General features: G+C 36.1%; 1 protein-coding gene across 8 annotated transcripts in view; it reads right to left on the bottom strand.

Annotated features, from left to right (window-relative positions):
• The window catches only part of DYM (dymeclin), a 432,063-nt gene that overhangs the window by 232,468 nt on the left and 183,185 nt on the right, over positions 1-16,410 (bottom strand). For 3 of the 8 annotated variants that reach the window (XM_064379196.1, XM_012440797.3, XM_064379197.1), the window contains exons 9-12: positions 15,362-15,544; positions 14,014-14,082; positions 11,030-11,208; positions 1,585-1,710 (exon numbers count right to left, since the gene is read on the bottom strand). In XM_064379196.1, the coding sequence (XP_064235266.1) occupies positions 1,585-1,710; positions 11,030-11,208; positions 14,014-14,082; positions 15,362-15,544 (557 nt within the window). The remainder of the gene's footprint in view (positions 1-1,584; positions 1,711-11,029; positions 11,209-14,013; positions 14,083-15,361; positions 15,545-16,410) is intronic. The other 5 variants (XM_064379199.1, XM_012440801.2, XM_064379200.1 and 2 more) reach the window with 3 other exon arrangements.

The raw sequence follows: 16,410 nt of genomic DNA, 5'->3' as shown, positions 1-16,410 counted from the left end.
GGGGGTAACTGTGTGAGACGACAGATATGCTAATTCACTTGACTATAGTAGCCAATTCTCTATGTGTATGTATTAATATATGAAAACATCAACTTAAATATACAAACAAAAAATAAATTTGTATGTTTTGTACTCTTTCCACAATGGTCAAGATTCCTTAAATCTTAGTTGAAATTATGGTCATATTATGTAAGAGGCAAAAACATGATTTAAGGGAACATGAGAGAAGGGTAAAGATAATATAAAAGCCCTACTGAAAATGAGGAGAAAGCAAAGTGTCTGTACTCCTATAAAGAGTGAAAGCCCTGCCCCTGCCCCCTTTTCCTATAGACCCCAGCAAGGAGACTGGAAGAATCCTGAGAAACAATCCACCCAAAACAATGGCCTATAGGGACACAGTCCCAGAGAAAGAGACTATGTTCAGCAAGGCACAATAAGTCAGCCCTGCCCACACACAGAACTTCCAACTGACTTCTTAGTGTTTACTCCTACAGATGAACAGATCAACCAGGGCCACCAGCTGCTCCAGGAAAGACAGGAGTCCAAAAAGAAAACTCGGTAAGTTTAAATATATTTTGAGCAAATTTTCAGTTCTGTTGAAGTACTGGGGGTCAAATCAGTGATTGGTACACAAATAAAAAAAAAAACCAGGGCAATGATGTGCTACAGAAATAGTAAAACATGTTCAAGAAAGGAAATGCAATTATCCTATAGTACACAGTTGAACTAAAATAACATCAAAAATAATAATGTAAAAGCTGAGTTAACCAAAAATGCTAATAAGATGGAAAAAGGAAAAAGTCTGTGTGCCAGCAAGTGGTGCTGGGAACCCAGAGGGAACACATGTGGTATGCAGGAAGAACCAATGACCACCTTCCATCTTAGGACAACAATAGTTAATATCTAAAACTGAAATATCAAAAAAATCACAGTATGAGTATGTTATTTAGAAACATGGACAGAACTGAAAGCATCTGCCTTAGGGGAATGGGAATCAGAAATAGGGTGAACATGGGTCTGTTATTTTTCATTAAAACCTCATACCTCCATATAAGTTTTAAAACTACATGTGTATTACTTTGATGCAAAAAATAAAAATTAAAAAATGCCAAAGAAAATAAAACCAATTTGGGAATGGAACTCTCCAACAAGACCAAAATTTAAAGAATTAAATTATGTTATGTTCTTTAAAAAATATAAATAAAACGATGGATTTCTCAAACTCCCCTTTTGGTCTCATTTTCTTCTCTAATTCCATATGCATGAAGGAAACCTGTTTGACCATTTCCACCACAATGAAAAAGTGGAAATAAAATGCTTAAGAAAAATGAACCCAATATCAGCAAAAACATTTGTATCAATTACCAAATAACCATTTTGAGAGAGTTTTTAATAGTGCTTAATAGTCATTCTGGGGGGGCGGAAAAAAGCACTGCTTCATAAATTTGAAGAAAGACATATCATTTCTAACTCAGGTTCTCACAGGAACACCTACCAGAAAGAAATGCAAAGACCATAGTAAATCTTATATAGGGACATGTCCATTCTGTGACTCTAACTCTAATCCAATTATTGGTAACTTACCACTTCATGAATGGATCTGTTGAAGCCATCATCTTCTGTAAGGATCAACAATATTATAAGGGCCATATACACATGGTGAGAATTCCTTTCTTCAACATGATACAGAATCTCAAGAATTGGTAAAACCTAGAGAATAAAAATTATAATTGACTATTTCAATACTTCATTATAAATCCAAATGTTTTAAATCTTTACAATTTTATTTTATCCTCTTTACTTTATATTTTTCATTAGAGAAAATAAAACCATATAAACCCACTTCTGATTAATGTACTTTCCATACGTATAGTTAAGAGGCCAGTAGAGAAAATCATCACTAACTCTGTGAAGGTCTCTGAAGATCTAACCAACATAAAGGTTGGATCTGCAAGGACCATTTAGGCTCATGGTTTGTTCTGAAGATTTTAAGCAGTCACATAGCCTTCTCCCAACTTAACTAAAAAGTGGGAGTAGAGGGGAGAGCACAGCTGCTCAGAAATTAACATTTTGTTTTATGTGCTTAGCACCACTTTTTAAAGCTAAGAAGTAAAAAATACATTTCAAGAAAGATATTTAAAACAAACATGTAATTAAACAGACTCTTGCAACCCAAGGTGTGTTTTCTCAACATACGTATTAAGATCTGCTCTTCACTGTATCTATCAAACATTTCATCTCATAATGCCGTTTACATGTGGACCAATTGTGCTTATTTCAAATCATTACTTTGATACCTTCAATTTGTTCCTTCTTTACTAAAGTAAGGAGGTTACTAAAATTATTTATTAAAGATGGGCAGACTAGCTACATAGCATGTCTCATATGAAACCATGAACACTAACTACTGAATGCTAGAAAATAAGCAAAAAAAAATCTACCACTGAAATCAAACAATATGTGTAATAAGTAAATTATTTATACAAATTATTTATACAAATAATTTGTATAAGTAATTGTAATAAGTAAATTATTGTAATAAGTAAATTGTAATAAGTAAATTATACAATTAAAAAATTATAAATTAAATTATATAAATTAAAAAATTATAAATTGTAATAAGTAAATTATACAAATAATTGTAATAAGTAAATTATTAATACAAATTATTTATACAAATAATTTATACAAATATGCAAAGCCCACCAAAATGGGCTAACATGCTGCACACTGGGGCATACATGTTTTGGCAGACACACCTATCATAGGAAGCTTTTAAAATGTGGCACTGGTATGTTTTATTCTTTCACAAGTTGTAGCTAAAACTTCCTCTAAATTGTGAAGTTCTGTGCATGAGCACTACTAAATTCCAGGAACGAAGTGTATCAGTCACCAAGTAGTCATTGCTCCTTCTATTTTCCCAGGCATTCTTATCTTTGGAGTTCCTTCTGACACTGTGTCAAACATAATACACTGTACTCACAGGCCACATTACCTAGTAAGCAGTTATATTTTATAGTCATTTAACTCAACATCTGTTAATTCTGATTCTGGAGTTTTCAATATGCCACATAATAACATTTCCATTAACGACAGACCACATATAATAGTCTGTAGTTGTATGGTCTCATAAGATGATAATACCATATTTTTACTGTACCCTTTCTATGTTTAGATACACAAACGCCATTGTGTTACAAATGCCTGCAGTATTTAGTATGGTCACATGGTGTACAGTTTATGGCCTAGGAGCCACAGGTTACACCATAAAGCCTAGGTGTGTAGTTAGGCTATACAACCTAGGTTTGTGTAAGTACACTCTATATGGTATTTGCACAGTGACAATATCACCTAATAAAACATTTCTCAGAATGCGTCCCCACATTAAGCAACATGTGACTATATATTTTATGCCATGTTTTTTATTTTGCTAAGCCTGCAGGAAGCACATGTTATCTACAGTACGTAATACCAATAGAGTACTGAAAATATTCTTAAGACTCTGTACGTTACTAGACAAATCACACAAATAAATGGTATATTCAAAGAAATAATAATATAAAAGTAAGTAACGGGTCCAATGAGACTATGTCAGAATAGTACTTCATTCTTTTAAATATTTTTATTGAGATACGATTTACAGATTATACAATCTATTTATAGTGTGTAATTCAGTGGTTTACAATATACTCATAAATGTATAGCCATCACCATAGTCAACTTGAAAAATTTCATTACTTCAAAAAGAAACTCCATACTGTTTAACTATCACCTCCTCCAGTCCCTCATCTGCCCTGCCCAAAGGAACCACTTTCTGTCTCTATAGATTTCCCTATTCTGGACTTCTGCATGAATAGAATCATAGACTATGTAGATTTTTGTGACTGCCTTCTTTCACTGAACATGTTACCAAGGTTCATCCACATTGCAGTATGTATCAGCATCTCATTCCTTTTTATGTCAAATAATATCTCATTGCATAAACATACCATATTTCACTTATCCATTCTTCTGTTGACTAACATTTGAACTGTTTTCACTTTTTTGCTGTTATGAACAATGCTGCTATAAACATACAAGTTTTCCTGCAGGCATATACTCATTTCTCTTGGATATATATGTAGCCTTGGAATTGCTGAATCACATGGTAACTGTTTAATTGTTTCAGGAACTGCCAGACTGTTTCAAAGCCATTGCACTATTTTACATTTCCACCAACAGTATAAGTGAGATTAGATTTCTCCACATCCTCATTTCTTATTATCTAACATTTTATTCTAGGCATCACAGGGGGAGTAAAGTCGTATTTCACTGTAGTTTTGATTTACACTTACCCGATGACTAATAATGTCAAGTTTTTATTCATGTGTGTATTACTAGCTATTTGTGTATCTTCCTGGCAGAAATGTTTATTCAGATTTTTTTCATCCATTTTTCAATTGGGCTGTCCTACTATTGAGTTTTAAAAGTTCTTTATGGGCCGGGCGCGGTGGCTCAAGCCTGTAATCCCAGCATTTTGGGAGGCCGAGGCGGGTGGATCACGAGGTCAAGAGATCGAGACCATCCTGGTCAACATAGTGAAACCCCGTCTCTACTAATACAAAAAATTAGCTGGGCATGGTGGCGCGTGCCTGTAATCCCAGCTACTCAGGAGGCTGAGGCAGGAGAATTGCCTGAACCCAGGAGGCGGAGGTTGCGGTGAGCCGAGACCACGCCATTGCACTCCAGCCTGGGTATCAAGAGCGAAACTCCGTCTCAAAAAAAAAAAAAAAAAAAAAAAAAGTTCTTTATATATTGTAGATACAGTTCCTTACCAGATAAGTGGTCTGCAAATATTTTCTCACATTCTGTGGGCTTTTTCACTTTCTTGATGATCCTTTGAAGCACAAAAGTTTCTATTTTGATGCAGTCCAATTTACCTGTTTTTCCCTTTGTTGCTCATGTTTTTGGTGTTATATCTAACAGTCATTTGCCAAATCCAAGGTCATGAAGATTTACCCCCATTTTCTTTTAAGAGAATTACAGTTTTAGCTCTTTCCTTCTTTGACCCATTCTGAATTCATTTTGTATATGGGGTGAAGCAAAAGCCGAACTTTCATTCTTTCTCAAGTAACTACACAGTTGCCCTAGTACCATTTGTTGAAAAAACTATTCTTTCCACGTTGGTCTTGGCACCCCAGCTGTAAATCAGTTGATGATAGGTATATGGGTTTATTTCTAGACTCTCAGTTCAACTCCATTGATGTATTACATCTATCTTTGTGCCAGTACCATACTGTATTAGTGTTGCTTTATAGTAAGTTTTGAAATCAGGAAGTATGAGTCCTCCAAAGTTGTCCTTTTTCAGGCTTGTTTTGGATATTCTTGGTCCTTTGTAATTTTATATGAATTTTTAAATCATCTTGTCAATCTCTATAAAGAAGTCAGCTGGGATTCTGATACGTATTATGCTCAATGTGTACATCAGTCTGGGGAATACTTCCATCTTAACAATGTTAAATACTGTGATCAGGGCTGAGTATTGTGGTGCATGTCTGTAATCCCAGCACTTTAGGAGGTCAATGTGGCAGGACTGCTTGAGGCTGGAAGTTTAAGAACAGCCTGGGCAACACAGCAAGACCCTACCTCTATTTTTTTCCCATTTCTTTTAATAATATTTTGTAGTTTTCAGAGTTTAAGTTTTGTACTTCTTTTGTTAAATTTCTGGTGCTATTATGAACAGAACTATTTTATTAACTTCATTTTGGGATTGCTCGTATATAAAAATACAATTTTTTGCATACTGACTTTTTATACTGATCCAGTATCCTGTAATTTTGCTGAACTCATCTATTAATTCTACTAGTTTTTTAGTCGATTCCTTAGGATTTTCTATATATAAGATAATGTCGGCCGGGCACAGTGGCCCAAGCCTGTAATCCCAGCACTTTGGGAGGCTGAGGCGGGTGGATCACGAGGTCAAGAGATCAAGACCATCCTGGTCAACATGGTGAAACCCCGTCTCTACTAAAAATACAAAAAATTAGCTGGGCATGGTGGCGCGTGCCTGTAATCCCAGCTACTCAGGAGGCTAAGGCAGGAGAATTGCCTGAACCCAAGAGGCGGAGGTTGTGGTGAGCCGAGATCGTGCCATTGCACTCCCGCCTGGGTAACAAGAGCAAAACTCCGTCTCAAAAGTCATCTGCAAATACAGATAATTTTATACCTTGCTTTCCAATCTAGATATGTTTCATTTCTTTCTCTTGCTCAAATGCCCAGGCTAGAACTCCACTAAAACGCTGAATGAAATGGCAAAAAGCAGATATCCTTGTTTTGTGGATGATCTTAGGGAGAAAGAAAACATAGTCTTTTACCATTAAGTATGATGTGAGCTGTGGGGTTTTCATAGAAGCCCTTTATTAACTTGAGGAAGTTCCCTTCTATTCCTAGTTTGTTAAGTATTTTTATTTCAAAAAAAAAAGTGATTATTTTGTCAAATGCTTTTTTCTGGATCTATTTAAATAATCATATGATTTTTGTTTTTTACTCTGTTGATATGACATATCACAGTAACTGACTTTCAGAGGTCTAATCAAGCTTTACATCCCTGGGATAAATCCCACTTGGATACAGTATATAATTACTGTTATAATTACACTTCAATTCTGAAAGAACTATCTAAACTGAGATCTGAAAAACTACTCGGAGTTATCTGAGAAGAGGAACAAGGAGAAAATTCAAAGGAGAAGTATTCTAGAGAGAAAACCAAGTCTAAACTTAGTTAGGAGATAGGTTAGATTGAGAGAAATTAAATTAATTCATTATGATTAAATAAAGAATACAAAGAACATATGGCAAACAGATGAGACCCAAAACAGAAGCTGTGGCAAAATTATAAAGTGTCTTGTTAGCTACATTAAAGAGTGAGAGCTTCAACCTGAGGGGACTGTGGAGCCACAAAACTACTTTAAAAGCAAGGAAGTGACATTATCAGATGTGACTCTAATCAACTCACTCTGGAAACAGGGTAAAAAAGTGTTATAGAATAGCAAGACAGAAAGCAGGAAAACCAGTTAAAGGTGTTGCAATAATTGAAGTCAGAGATGAAGGCAGTTTAAACCAAAGGAATGGCAATGAAGAAAAAGAACACTAAAACATTCCAAAGACAATAAGAAAATAAAAAAGATTTGGTTGGATATGGGGAAATGAAACAGAGGAGTCAAAGCTTTTGCCAACTATGAATGGCTTACTGTGATACAGAATACAGGAGTAAGAGAAGGAAGAGCAGGAAAAATAATGAGCCCAATTTTTACGTTTGGTTTAAGGTGCCTATGAGACAGCCACTGGGAAATGTCTGGGGCAGCTGGATACATGGATGTGAGACACAGGCAATGAGGACTGCAAACACAGAACTGAATATATATGGCTCATATAAACAGGAACATATACACTGGCAGCATATAAATGGCATTGAATTTGCTTAGATGTTTTAGGGAGAAGTACAGAGAAAAAACAAAAAGGAGGACAGAATCCTGCAGTAGGAGACATTTAAGGACAAGGAAAAATAATACATAAAAGAGAGAGAAAAGCAGTAGGCATAGAGGTGGGAAAACCAGCAGACTACAATGATCAGAAACCTAATGTGTATATATATTTTTTTCTTTTTTTTTTTTTTATAATGAACTTGATTGCTAAGGTATATATTTATAGATGTATGAACTGCATGTTTGGGCCCCCAAAATTCGTATGTCGAAACCCTAACCCCCAATAGGACACTATAAAGAGGCAGAGCCTTTGGGAGGTGATTAGGTAACAGGGGTGGAGCCCTCATGATGGGATTAGTACCTTATAAGAAGAGATAGGAGACAGCTTGCTTCTTTGACACTGCTCACGGCCATGTGATGACACCAGGAAGCAGGCCTGCACCGGACACCAAGGGGGTTGATATCTCTATCTTGGAAATCCCAGCCTACAGAACTGTGAGAAATAACTCTCTGTTGTTTAAGCACCAGTCTGTGGTATGTTTGCTAAAGCAGTCAGGACTGACTAAATTCTGAACTAAGCCAGAACTGACTAAGACAAAGGTATTCAGCAGTTTTTTAAAGAATAAAGAGATGAACAGTGTCATATGCAGCAGTGCAGTCAAATAAGATAATGATGAAACATGCCCAAAGATTTACTAACAATTAGGAGCTGCTGATGAGGGAGTTGTAGGAAGAGATGTTACATCACAAAAGGTAGAAAAGTGCACAAGAAGTAAAGGCAAAGAATGTGGTTCAAGGCTTTTAAGAAACTTAGCGCGCAAAGGAAAAGAGAAAAGGGCTAAACAAATACTTTTCCTTTTTGATGTTTACATAAAAACCATACTCAGAAAATAAAGGATTATTAGTTCATCTAAAACACGATATAAAGATCCCATGTCATTTCTTTTACAATTAATGACAAATCATAATCACTGTAAACATTAATCTCATTTTCTAAGTGTCTCTTCAGTGAAGTCTCAAATGAGTAAGATATCAAAATGACAAGAGCTGCATATCTGCAATACCTGTGCAGGCTCAAGGATTGACCCAAAAGCAGATGACTACTAGAGGCCTAAGGGAAATACCAGCCTAATCTCTGCTGGACTAACACAAACAGAAATTAAAAGAGCAACTAACTCACAATGCCCTGATCACGGAAGTTACAAGCAATGCTGTGTTGAAGTGACAATATATAGTATTTTTCCAAGATCTCTTCCTTAAGGAATTTCCCTCTACCCTTGCGGGGTAGACTTCCACAGTCATTAGTCAAATAAGTGGATACACAACCTTTGGAGCCCTTCATGAAATATTTCTGAAATAGTCATATAATCTTTCTTCCTTTTAGCTTATGAGCTGCAAGATGGACATATGTCCAAAGTTGCTGCTGGCCACCTCTCTCCCCACTTGTAAAGTGTGTGCCTGAGAATAAGGCCAAAGCTATAGAAGGCAGAGGCAAAGGATGGAGAGGCCAAGCCTGGATAATATCATTTAGCCTCTAGGACCAGCTATGACTGAAGCCAAAAAAAAAATGCACAAATTTTTCATTTGTACAAATATATTTCTATTTATGTAGGCATAAATGGGTTTGTTACAACTAAAAGAATCATGACTATCTCAAATGTCTAGCTACTTTTCTTGGAAATCATTTGCTTGTGATAAAATATAAAAATTGTGTTCACATCCATAATGGGTTTTTCTAAAAAAAAATATGCCCTCTTAAGCCCTGTTCTTAATATTCACGGACTTGGATTCACCCCAGACACTAATCAGAGACATAAAAAGAAAATGCAAGTCATTGTATTGTTATTCTAATAGATACCAACTGAGAATGTACCATAGGAAGTTATACCAGATTAATGAACTTGTATTAAGTTAAAACAGGTCAATCAGTAGTGAGTCAGACCATCAATAGAAAGAATCCAAATCAGCCAACACCTGATGCTGAATAGAGGCAGGTCTACCTCCAGCCTTACAGGATTTACACACAATAAAGTATTTCTTACAAACACTGTCATCTGTCAAACATTACCTTCTTAATGTCAAAGACTGCAGAATAAAAAAATTGATAACCACAACAAAATCAGATCAGCACGGTAAATTTCCTACTGATAATATATTTCCTAATCAAAGCCTTAGCATATTTATTATAGAAGAAAGGCAAAAGGACAGATGAGGCATAAATCAAGAAATTATCCAACAAAACCAGAACAAGTAAACAAACACCAGCCTCCAAAAAAACTACAACACAAAACCTTTTAACTTTTCACCAGGCATATCACCAAACACAGAGGCAGCTGCTCCCTGCACCATCTTATATACCCGCATCCTTACCATACAACTTTCTGAAACAGGTGATGGCACAGGCTTCCTGCTTAATGCCAATGTTTCCCTTAGAATACATCACACTCAGAATTGTCTCTAGGCCTATACACACACTCATCAGGAAATAAGCCTTCTCTTTACAGGATTTTACTCATATGAGCAGTATACTTTCATACTCAATTTGCTATTTAAGCAATGCTTTCCACATAGACCTGATGTGGAGAGACAGACTCTTTCAGCACACTTTTTGTTCTTAGTGTCAATTTGATGTAGAATATATTCAACGAATTCTAATATTCCATGTTTCTTCACTATTTACACAGTATTTTACATTTAACACTGAAAAAATGGTAGTCAAATACTGGGAGAATCCTGCTATCAACCTGTAAAAACTGATACAGAGGGGACATTTCATTGCTATCAACCAGCTACTGGCTATTTCGAGAATGTTCACATTTTTATGAATGTATTAAGGGTCCATAGTTATCTACATACTATGTATTTCAAACAACATTAACACCTTAGTGAGATAGCCTACTCTGCCCTTCATAGAAACATTGAAGTTTGCACATTAGTCATAAAGGAAATTATTGCTTACAGGAGTTTTTGTCTATGAACAAAAAATTTGAGAACTAATTTCACTCATGTAGCGATGGATAGTATAATTTAAGTGATATCTGACAAAGGTATCTTAAAATGACTATCACACTCCAGGGAGTGAGTTCAGACAGTCCTAAAGTCTAAGCCTGACAGAGGGGATAGGACATTTGGGCAGTTGAGTTGAAACATCACTTTTCTTTCAGCATTCTCATCAGGAATATGCTGCAATCATAACGAGTGACGTGAACTTGGTGTGCAGGCACTTAGCAGATGGAAGGGACCAAGATGATTTAAAAATCTCCTTGAGAATTGCAGAGCATTCTTGGAAGACTTGAACAGGCTGAATCCTGGGCAACAGGTGGCTGTTAAAGACTGTAAGGACAGGGAGGTGTATCAAGCCAGCCAGGGATGCTGCTGTATCCTGTTCTTGGAGGCCAACTCCACATGAGCTGTCTCTTAGACTGGAGAAGCTCCTACCCTCTGTCTGTGTCTAGATCATCACCTTTGTGGCAATAAGGCAAATAAACTTGTCCTCTTGGGAAAAGAAGTGTTTCTTCAAAATATTATAAAATACAAACACATGGAACATTTAGTATGATACTTACAAGATTTTCCATATCTGTGCGAGCCAACATGTATGTTCTAATATTACTATTTTGATGGAGTAACGTATACAAGAGGAGAGTTGCTTGATCAGATGTCTGCTGTTCACAAAGAGCTGTGTACAAACTATTAAAGTTGATCTGGAAGGCATGTGGAATTGATGAGGGGAAAGGACTGCTATCTGGAATACAGAAAACAGCACATCAATATTTTCTAGCTGTGCTTTATATAAATAAAAATACTGTTAAGTAATGTGTACAACTCAATTCCCATTAATTTTATGAAAAGTCACATTTCAGATTCAAAATTTTAATTTATATAAAATTTACTTTAAAAAGAACTAAACTAAGTCATATAGTGTGACTTTGTTACCATTTTCCCTTAACATAGCCAAAATAAATCAGCTATAACATAAACCTAAATAAACAGAATTATGAGCCAGGCAAAAGGCCCTCCCATCAATACAATTTAACTAGGACATCGAGATGAAATACTTTGTACCAAAACTAAATAACCATCAGTCCTAAATAAAAATATATAGAGACAAAAGATGTAATTTCCACACAAAATGGAAAATTATTTTAAGATAGAATTAAAAAAAAAATTGCCTTTAAAGCTGGGTTTTCTTCAAATGAGTAAATTGTGGGTGAAGTATCTACTTATATCAAAATCAGTAAAGATATTCTTCAATTTACAATGGGGTCATATTCCCATAAATTAATCAGTAAGTTGAAAATATTCTAAGTTGAAAATGCATTTAATACACCTAACCTACCAAATATCATAGCGTAGCCTAGCCTAATATATTTGTATATAGCTCTAAATTGTATTAATCCAACTGTAACAGTAGGCCTATTTTATAACAAAGTTGAATATCTCATGTAATTTGTCAAATATAGTACCGAATTTGTATTGCTTTTGCACCATCATAAAGTCAAAAAAATCCTAAGTCCAGCCATTGCAGGTTGGGGGCCATCTGTGTATGTTCAACATTAGGCTCAATAATCAACAGAGCACACCAAACTTGAGACAACTACCAGAAACTTCTATAACTTTTTTTTTGTTTAAAGGAAAACTTAATACAAAATATAATACAATACAATAATCTCCAATGCAAACATAACTGACTACAACTGCTAAGAAACTTTTTTTTTTTTTAAGTACAGTCACTGGAACAATGAAAAGCAAAAATCACAGCCTGTATTAGGAAAGTTCTTGACACAGCCCCTTTCCAACAGTTAAGTGGATTTGCTGAGAAACTGAAGCAACCAAGGTTAGGAAGTAAAAAAAAAAAAGAGATAAAGATAAGTTCAATGGATTAAGAGAAAGTCATCATCCAATCAAATTAAATGCTGAACATGGTAGCACAAAGAGCTAATATTTTTATGTTCTAAAAAGTACCCAAAAATTTAAGCTTTTAGAACACAGAGGCACTACCAAAACAAAACAACGTGCTTTAACATTTCTAAAAGCTGTGCTCTTATGGAAAGAGAGATGTGTTCCAACACAATCCTTGACAGCACAGCCCTATGCTCTCAGATTCTCCTTTCTAAGCTTTACATTTATGAGGAGAATGCATCTAAAATGCTTTCAATTTTACTATCCAGTATCCTTACTTTTCCTTCCACATTTGAAATATAGGTTATTTTTTCAATACTAACAACACTGCACTTTTGCCACTTACAAAAATAATTCCTTTTTTTGTGTGATTGCCTTTATATTTTTGCAAGGGATGGCAAAAGGAAGTGTTACCATGTGCTGTGAGTATGCAGATATTATGGACTCTACAGAATGCTCACCAGAGGAAGATTCTAGACACACTACACTTCTTCAAACTGGAAGCAAAGTAACATATTCACCAACCTGTATTAGACCTGACTACAAAGCAAAGATGTGTATTGCATTCATGTATCCACATATCTATATGTTACTAGCTAATAAATGTCATGAACCAGCTGTTATACTAAACATTTTGTGTGTGTTATTCCTTACTTAACACATAAAACAAACATGTCATTACTCTGATCAGTTTTATAAGGAATGTAATAGATGTTTAAAGGAATTAGGTAACTTTGCCAAGATCAACCCTGATGGATATGAACACCCTAAAGCCAACATTTTACATCATTGTACTACATGGACTCCCAGACCATGACCGTCCCAAGCAAAGTTCAGCCCTAAATACCAACATTCGGCCTGAGCAGCAAGAGTAACAACAGTAGATACAGTATACTGAATACCTGCTTTGTTGCAAAATCTGGGCTAATCACTTTAAAGCTTTACCTTGCTTGGTCTTTATACAAATACAATGTGTATATATTAGGTGACATTATCTCTATTTTATAGGCAAAGCTTTTGAAACTAATTGAGATGAAGCGAACTGCCAAAGGTCTCATATTCTGAAGAGATAGAGGTGTGGTCTGAACCCAGGTATGCTTGACTCTGAAACCTGCTTTCTTAACCATTAAGCCATACTGTCACCAAGAAGAGTAAGTAATGGGAACAGAAAAATAATAAGAGATATATGACTTTTTGTGTTTAAATTCATAAAATTGTTATTCTCTATTGTCTTGTGTTATAGTTTGATTGTTTGTGTCCTCTCCAAAATTCATGTTGAAATTTAATCTCCAATGAAATAAAGTTGAAAGGTTGGGCCTTTACAACGCGATTAGGTCATAAAGGTCCGTCTCTTATCAACAGGATGAAGGCCTTTGTAAAAAGAGGGCCCACACAGCGTTCAGCCCTTTTTGCCCTTCAGTCTTTTCTACCATGTGAAGACACAGCTAGAAGGATCCATCTTGAAAGCAGAGACTGAACTCTCACCAGACACCAAATCTGACGGTGCCTAGATCTTAGATTCACTTCCCAGCTTCCAGAACTGTGCAGAGCTGTGAGAAATAAATGTTTATTCTTTATAAGTTATTGAGTCTTAGGTGTTTTATTAGAGCAGCACAAATGGACAAAGACATACTGCAAACGATAATACCTGAATTGGTAAAGGCACAAGTAACAGGCACACTTAGCCACATCTGTAAGCAATGTGTATCAGAATAACCTGGAAGAAACACGGCACAGGGCATCAAAAGCCTTACAAATGCTCCCATCCAATAACTGTACTTCCCGCCCATCTTCATTAGTGTTAGAAATGTCTTGAAAATCTGGTCACGCACTGCATAATAATGTCTCAGTCAATGATAGACCACATATTCAACAATGATCCCATATGATTATAATATCACATTTTGTTTTGAGAAGGAGTCTTGCTCTTATTACCCAGGCTGAAGTGCAATGACACAATCTCAGCTCACTGCAACCTCCGCCTCCCGGGTTCAAGTGATTCTCTTGCCTCAGCCTCCCAAGAAGCTAGGATTACAAGTGCGTGCCACCACCCCCGGCTAATTTTTGTATAGTACTACATTTTTACTGTACCTTTTCTATGTTTAGATTGCTTAGATACACAAATACTTATCACTATGCTACAACTGACTACAATATTCAGTACATCATCACATTGAACAGGTTTGTTAGCTAGGAGCAACAGGCTACACCACATAGCCTAGGTGTGTAGTATCTACACCATCTAGGTTTCTCTAAGTACACTACGACATTCACACAGTGACAAAACTGCCTAATGGAACACAGCCCTGACATTAAGTAGCACTTAACTGTACTACAGGAATCTTGCTTTCAGAGTGTAACCTTTTGAGAAGAGATACTGTTTCAACATGAAGCTATACGCCCACCTTCTACTTTAGGAGTTATTGATACCAAGTTACAGCACATGGGCAGCCCACCCCTTGTTTGGAAGTAAGATTAATAGGAGCACAGCCATCTCGCTTGTTTATATATTACCTATGGCTGCTTTGATGCAGCAACGGCAGGGTAAGAGATTGCAGTAGAGACCATGTGGCTCAACAAAGCCATGACCCCTTAAAGAAAAAGGTTTTCTGATTTATGTTCTAATTTTTAGTTCTATAAAACTCTAGAACACAGACTTTAACTCAAAATTTAAAACAACCTCGCATTTGGGTTTTCCAGGTTAATTCCTATCCCTAATAGGTAGTACAGACTGACCCAAATTAAGCATGTGCTGGTTTGGTTATCTCCAAAAGAAATATCAATTTAAATAGATATAAAGGATCACAGTCCTGTTCTCAGATTTGCTTGACCTTTCTGAGAATACTGACAGGAAACACTAAAGTTTTTCTCATGTTTAACCAATATGAAAAGGTACAAATGGCTACTCATCTCCGAAACTATAAGACAATCAACAATATAGAATAAGCAATACTCTCCTCATTAGAAAGAATATTAGAGGAAAAAATACCACAAACCTTGTGTGTTCTTGAAGGACATAATGGCCTGTCTGTAGGGGTTTGGTACATCTGAGGCATCTGTCAGATTGGCCAACACTAGCAGAAGCAGGAGACTCTGGTTGGCCAGAGGGGAAGAAAGCTCTGGAGACGCAGCCGCTTTGCTGCCCACACCACCTAGTGTGAAGACAGTCCAGAGTCCTGCTGGGGAGGAAAACACACTGTTAGGATGTACCACCACCAATGAGATGAATGTATTTCTTTCTGTACAGTATTCTGTGTAATATAATAAAATATTGTAATGAGCAGTTCCAAAGTGTAGAACAAGAATCAAGTCTATACATTCCACAAGGCCAGAAAAATCCTCCTTTATATAAAAACTAGACAAAGATGAATTGTATTTAAAACAAAATAGAGAAATACAGATTTTTATGATTAGTCTAAATTTTTTTAAAAAGTAAATGAAATCCAGTAGAAAAATTTGCTAAAAAAATTAATACAGGCTGGGTGCAGTGGCTCACGCCTGTAATCCCAGCACCTTGGGAGGCTGAAACAGGTGTACCATGAGGTCAGGACTTCAAGACCAGCCTGGCCAATATGGTAAAACCCTGTCTCTACTAAAAATACAAAAATTAGCCAGATGTGGTGGCACGTGCCTGTAGTCCGAGTTACTCGGGAGACTGAGGCAGAAGAATCACTTGAACCCAGGAGGTAGAGGTTGCAGTGAGCCAAGATGGCACCACTGCACTCCAGCTGGGTGATGAGCGAGACTCTGTCTCAAAATAAAAATAAAAATAAAAATAAATGCATTATGATCAAGAGGCTTTGTCTCTAAAACACAAGAATTGTTCGCCATTTTAAAAGTATTATTTCAATTTTTTAAAATAAAAAATATGGTCATCTCAAGAGTTTCCACGTTTTCATATACATATTTAAATATACATTTTTTAAACTTAAAAACCACAAACCACTGCCCAAGGAAATAAGAGAGGATACAAACAGATGGAAAAACATTCCATGCTCATGGTTATGAAGAATCAGTATCGTGAAAATGGGCACACTACCCAAAG

This window comes from Aotus nancymaae, unplaced genomic scaffold (genome assembly GCF_030222135.1).
Source record: "Aotus nancymaae isolate 86718 unplaced genomic scaffold, 86718_ANA_hifiasm-v0.15.2.pri h1tg000020l, whole genome shotgun sequence".
Lineage (NCBI taxonomy): Eukaryota > Metazoa > Chordata > Mammalia > Primates > Aotidae > Aotus > Aotus nancymaae.
Note: the sequence above shows the minus strand (reverse complement) of the source record. Positions and strands in the feature narration are given on the sequence as shown.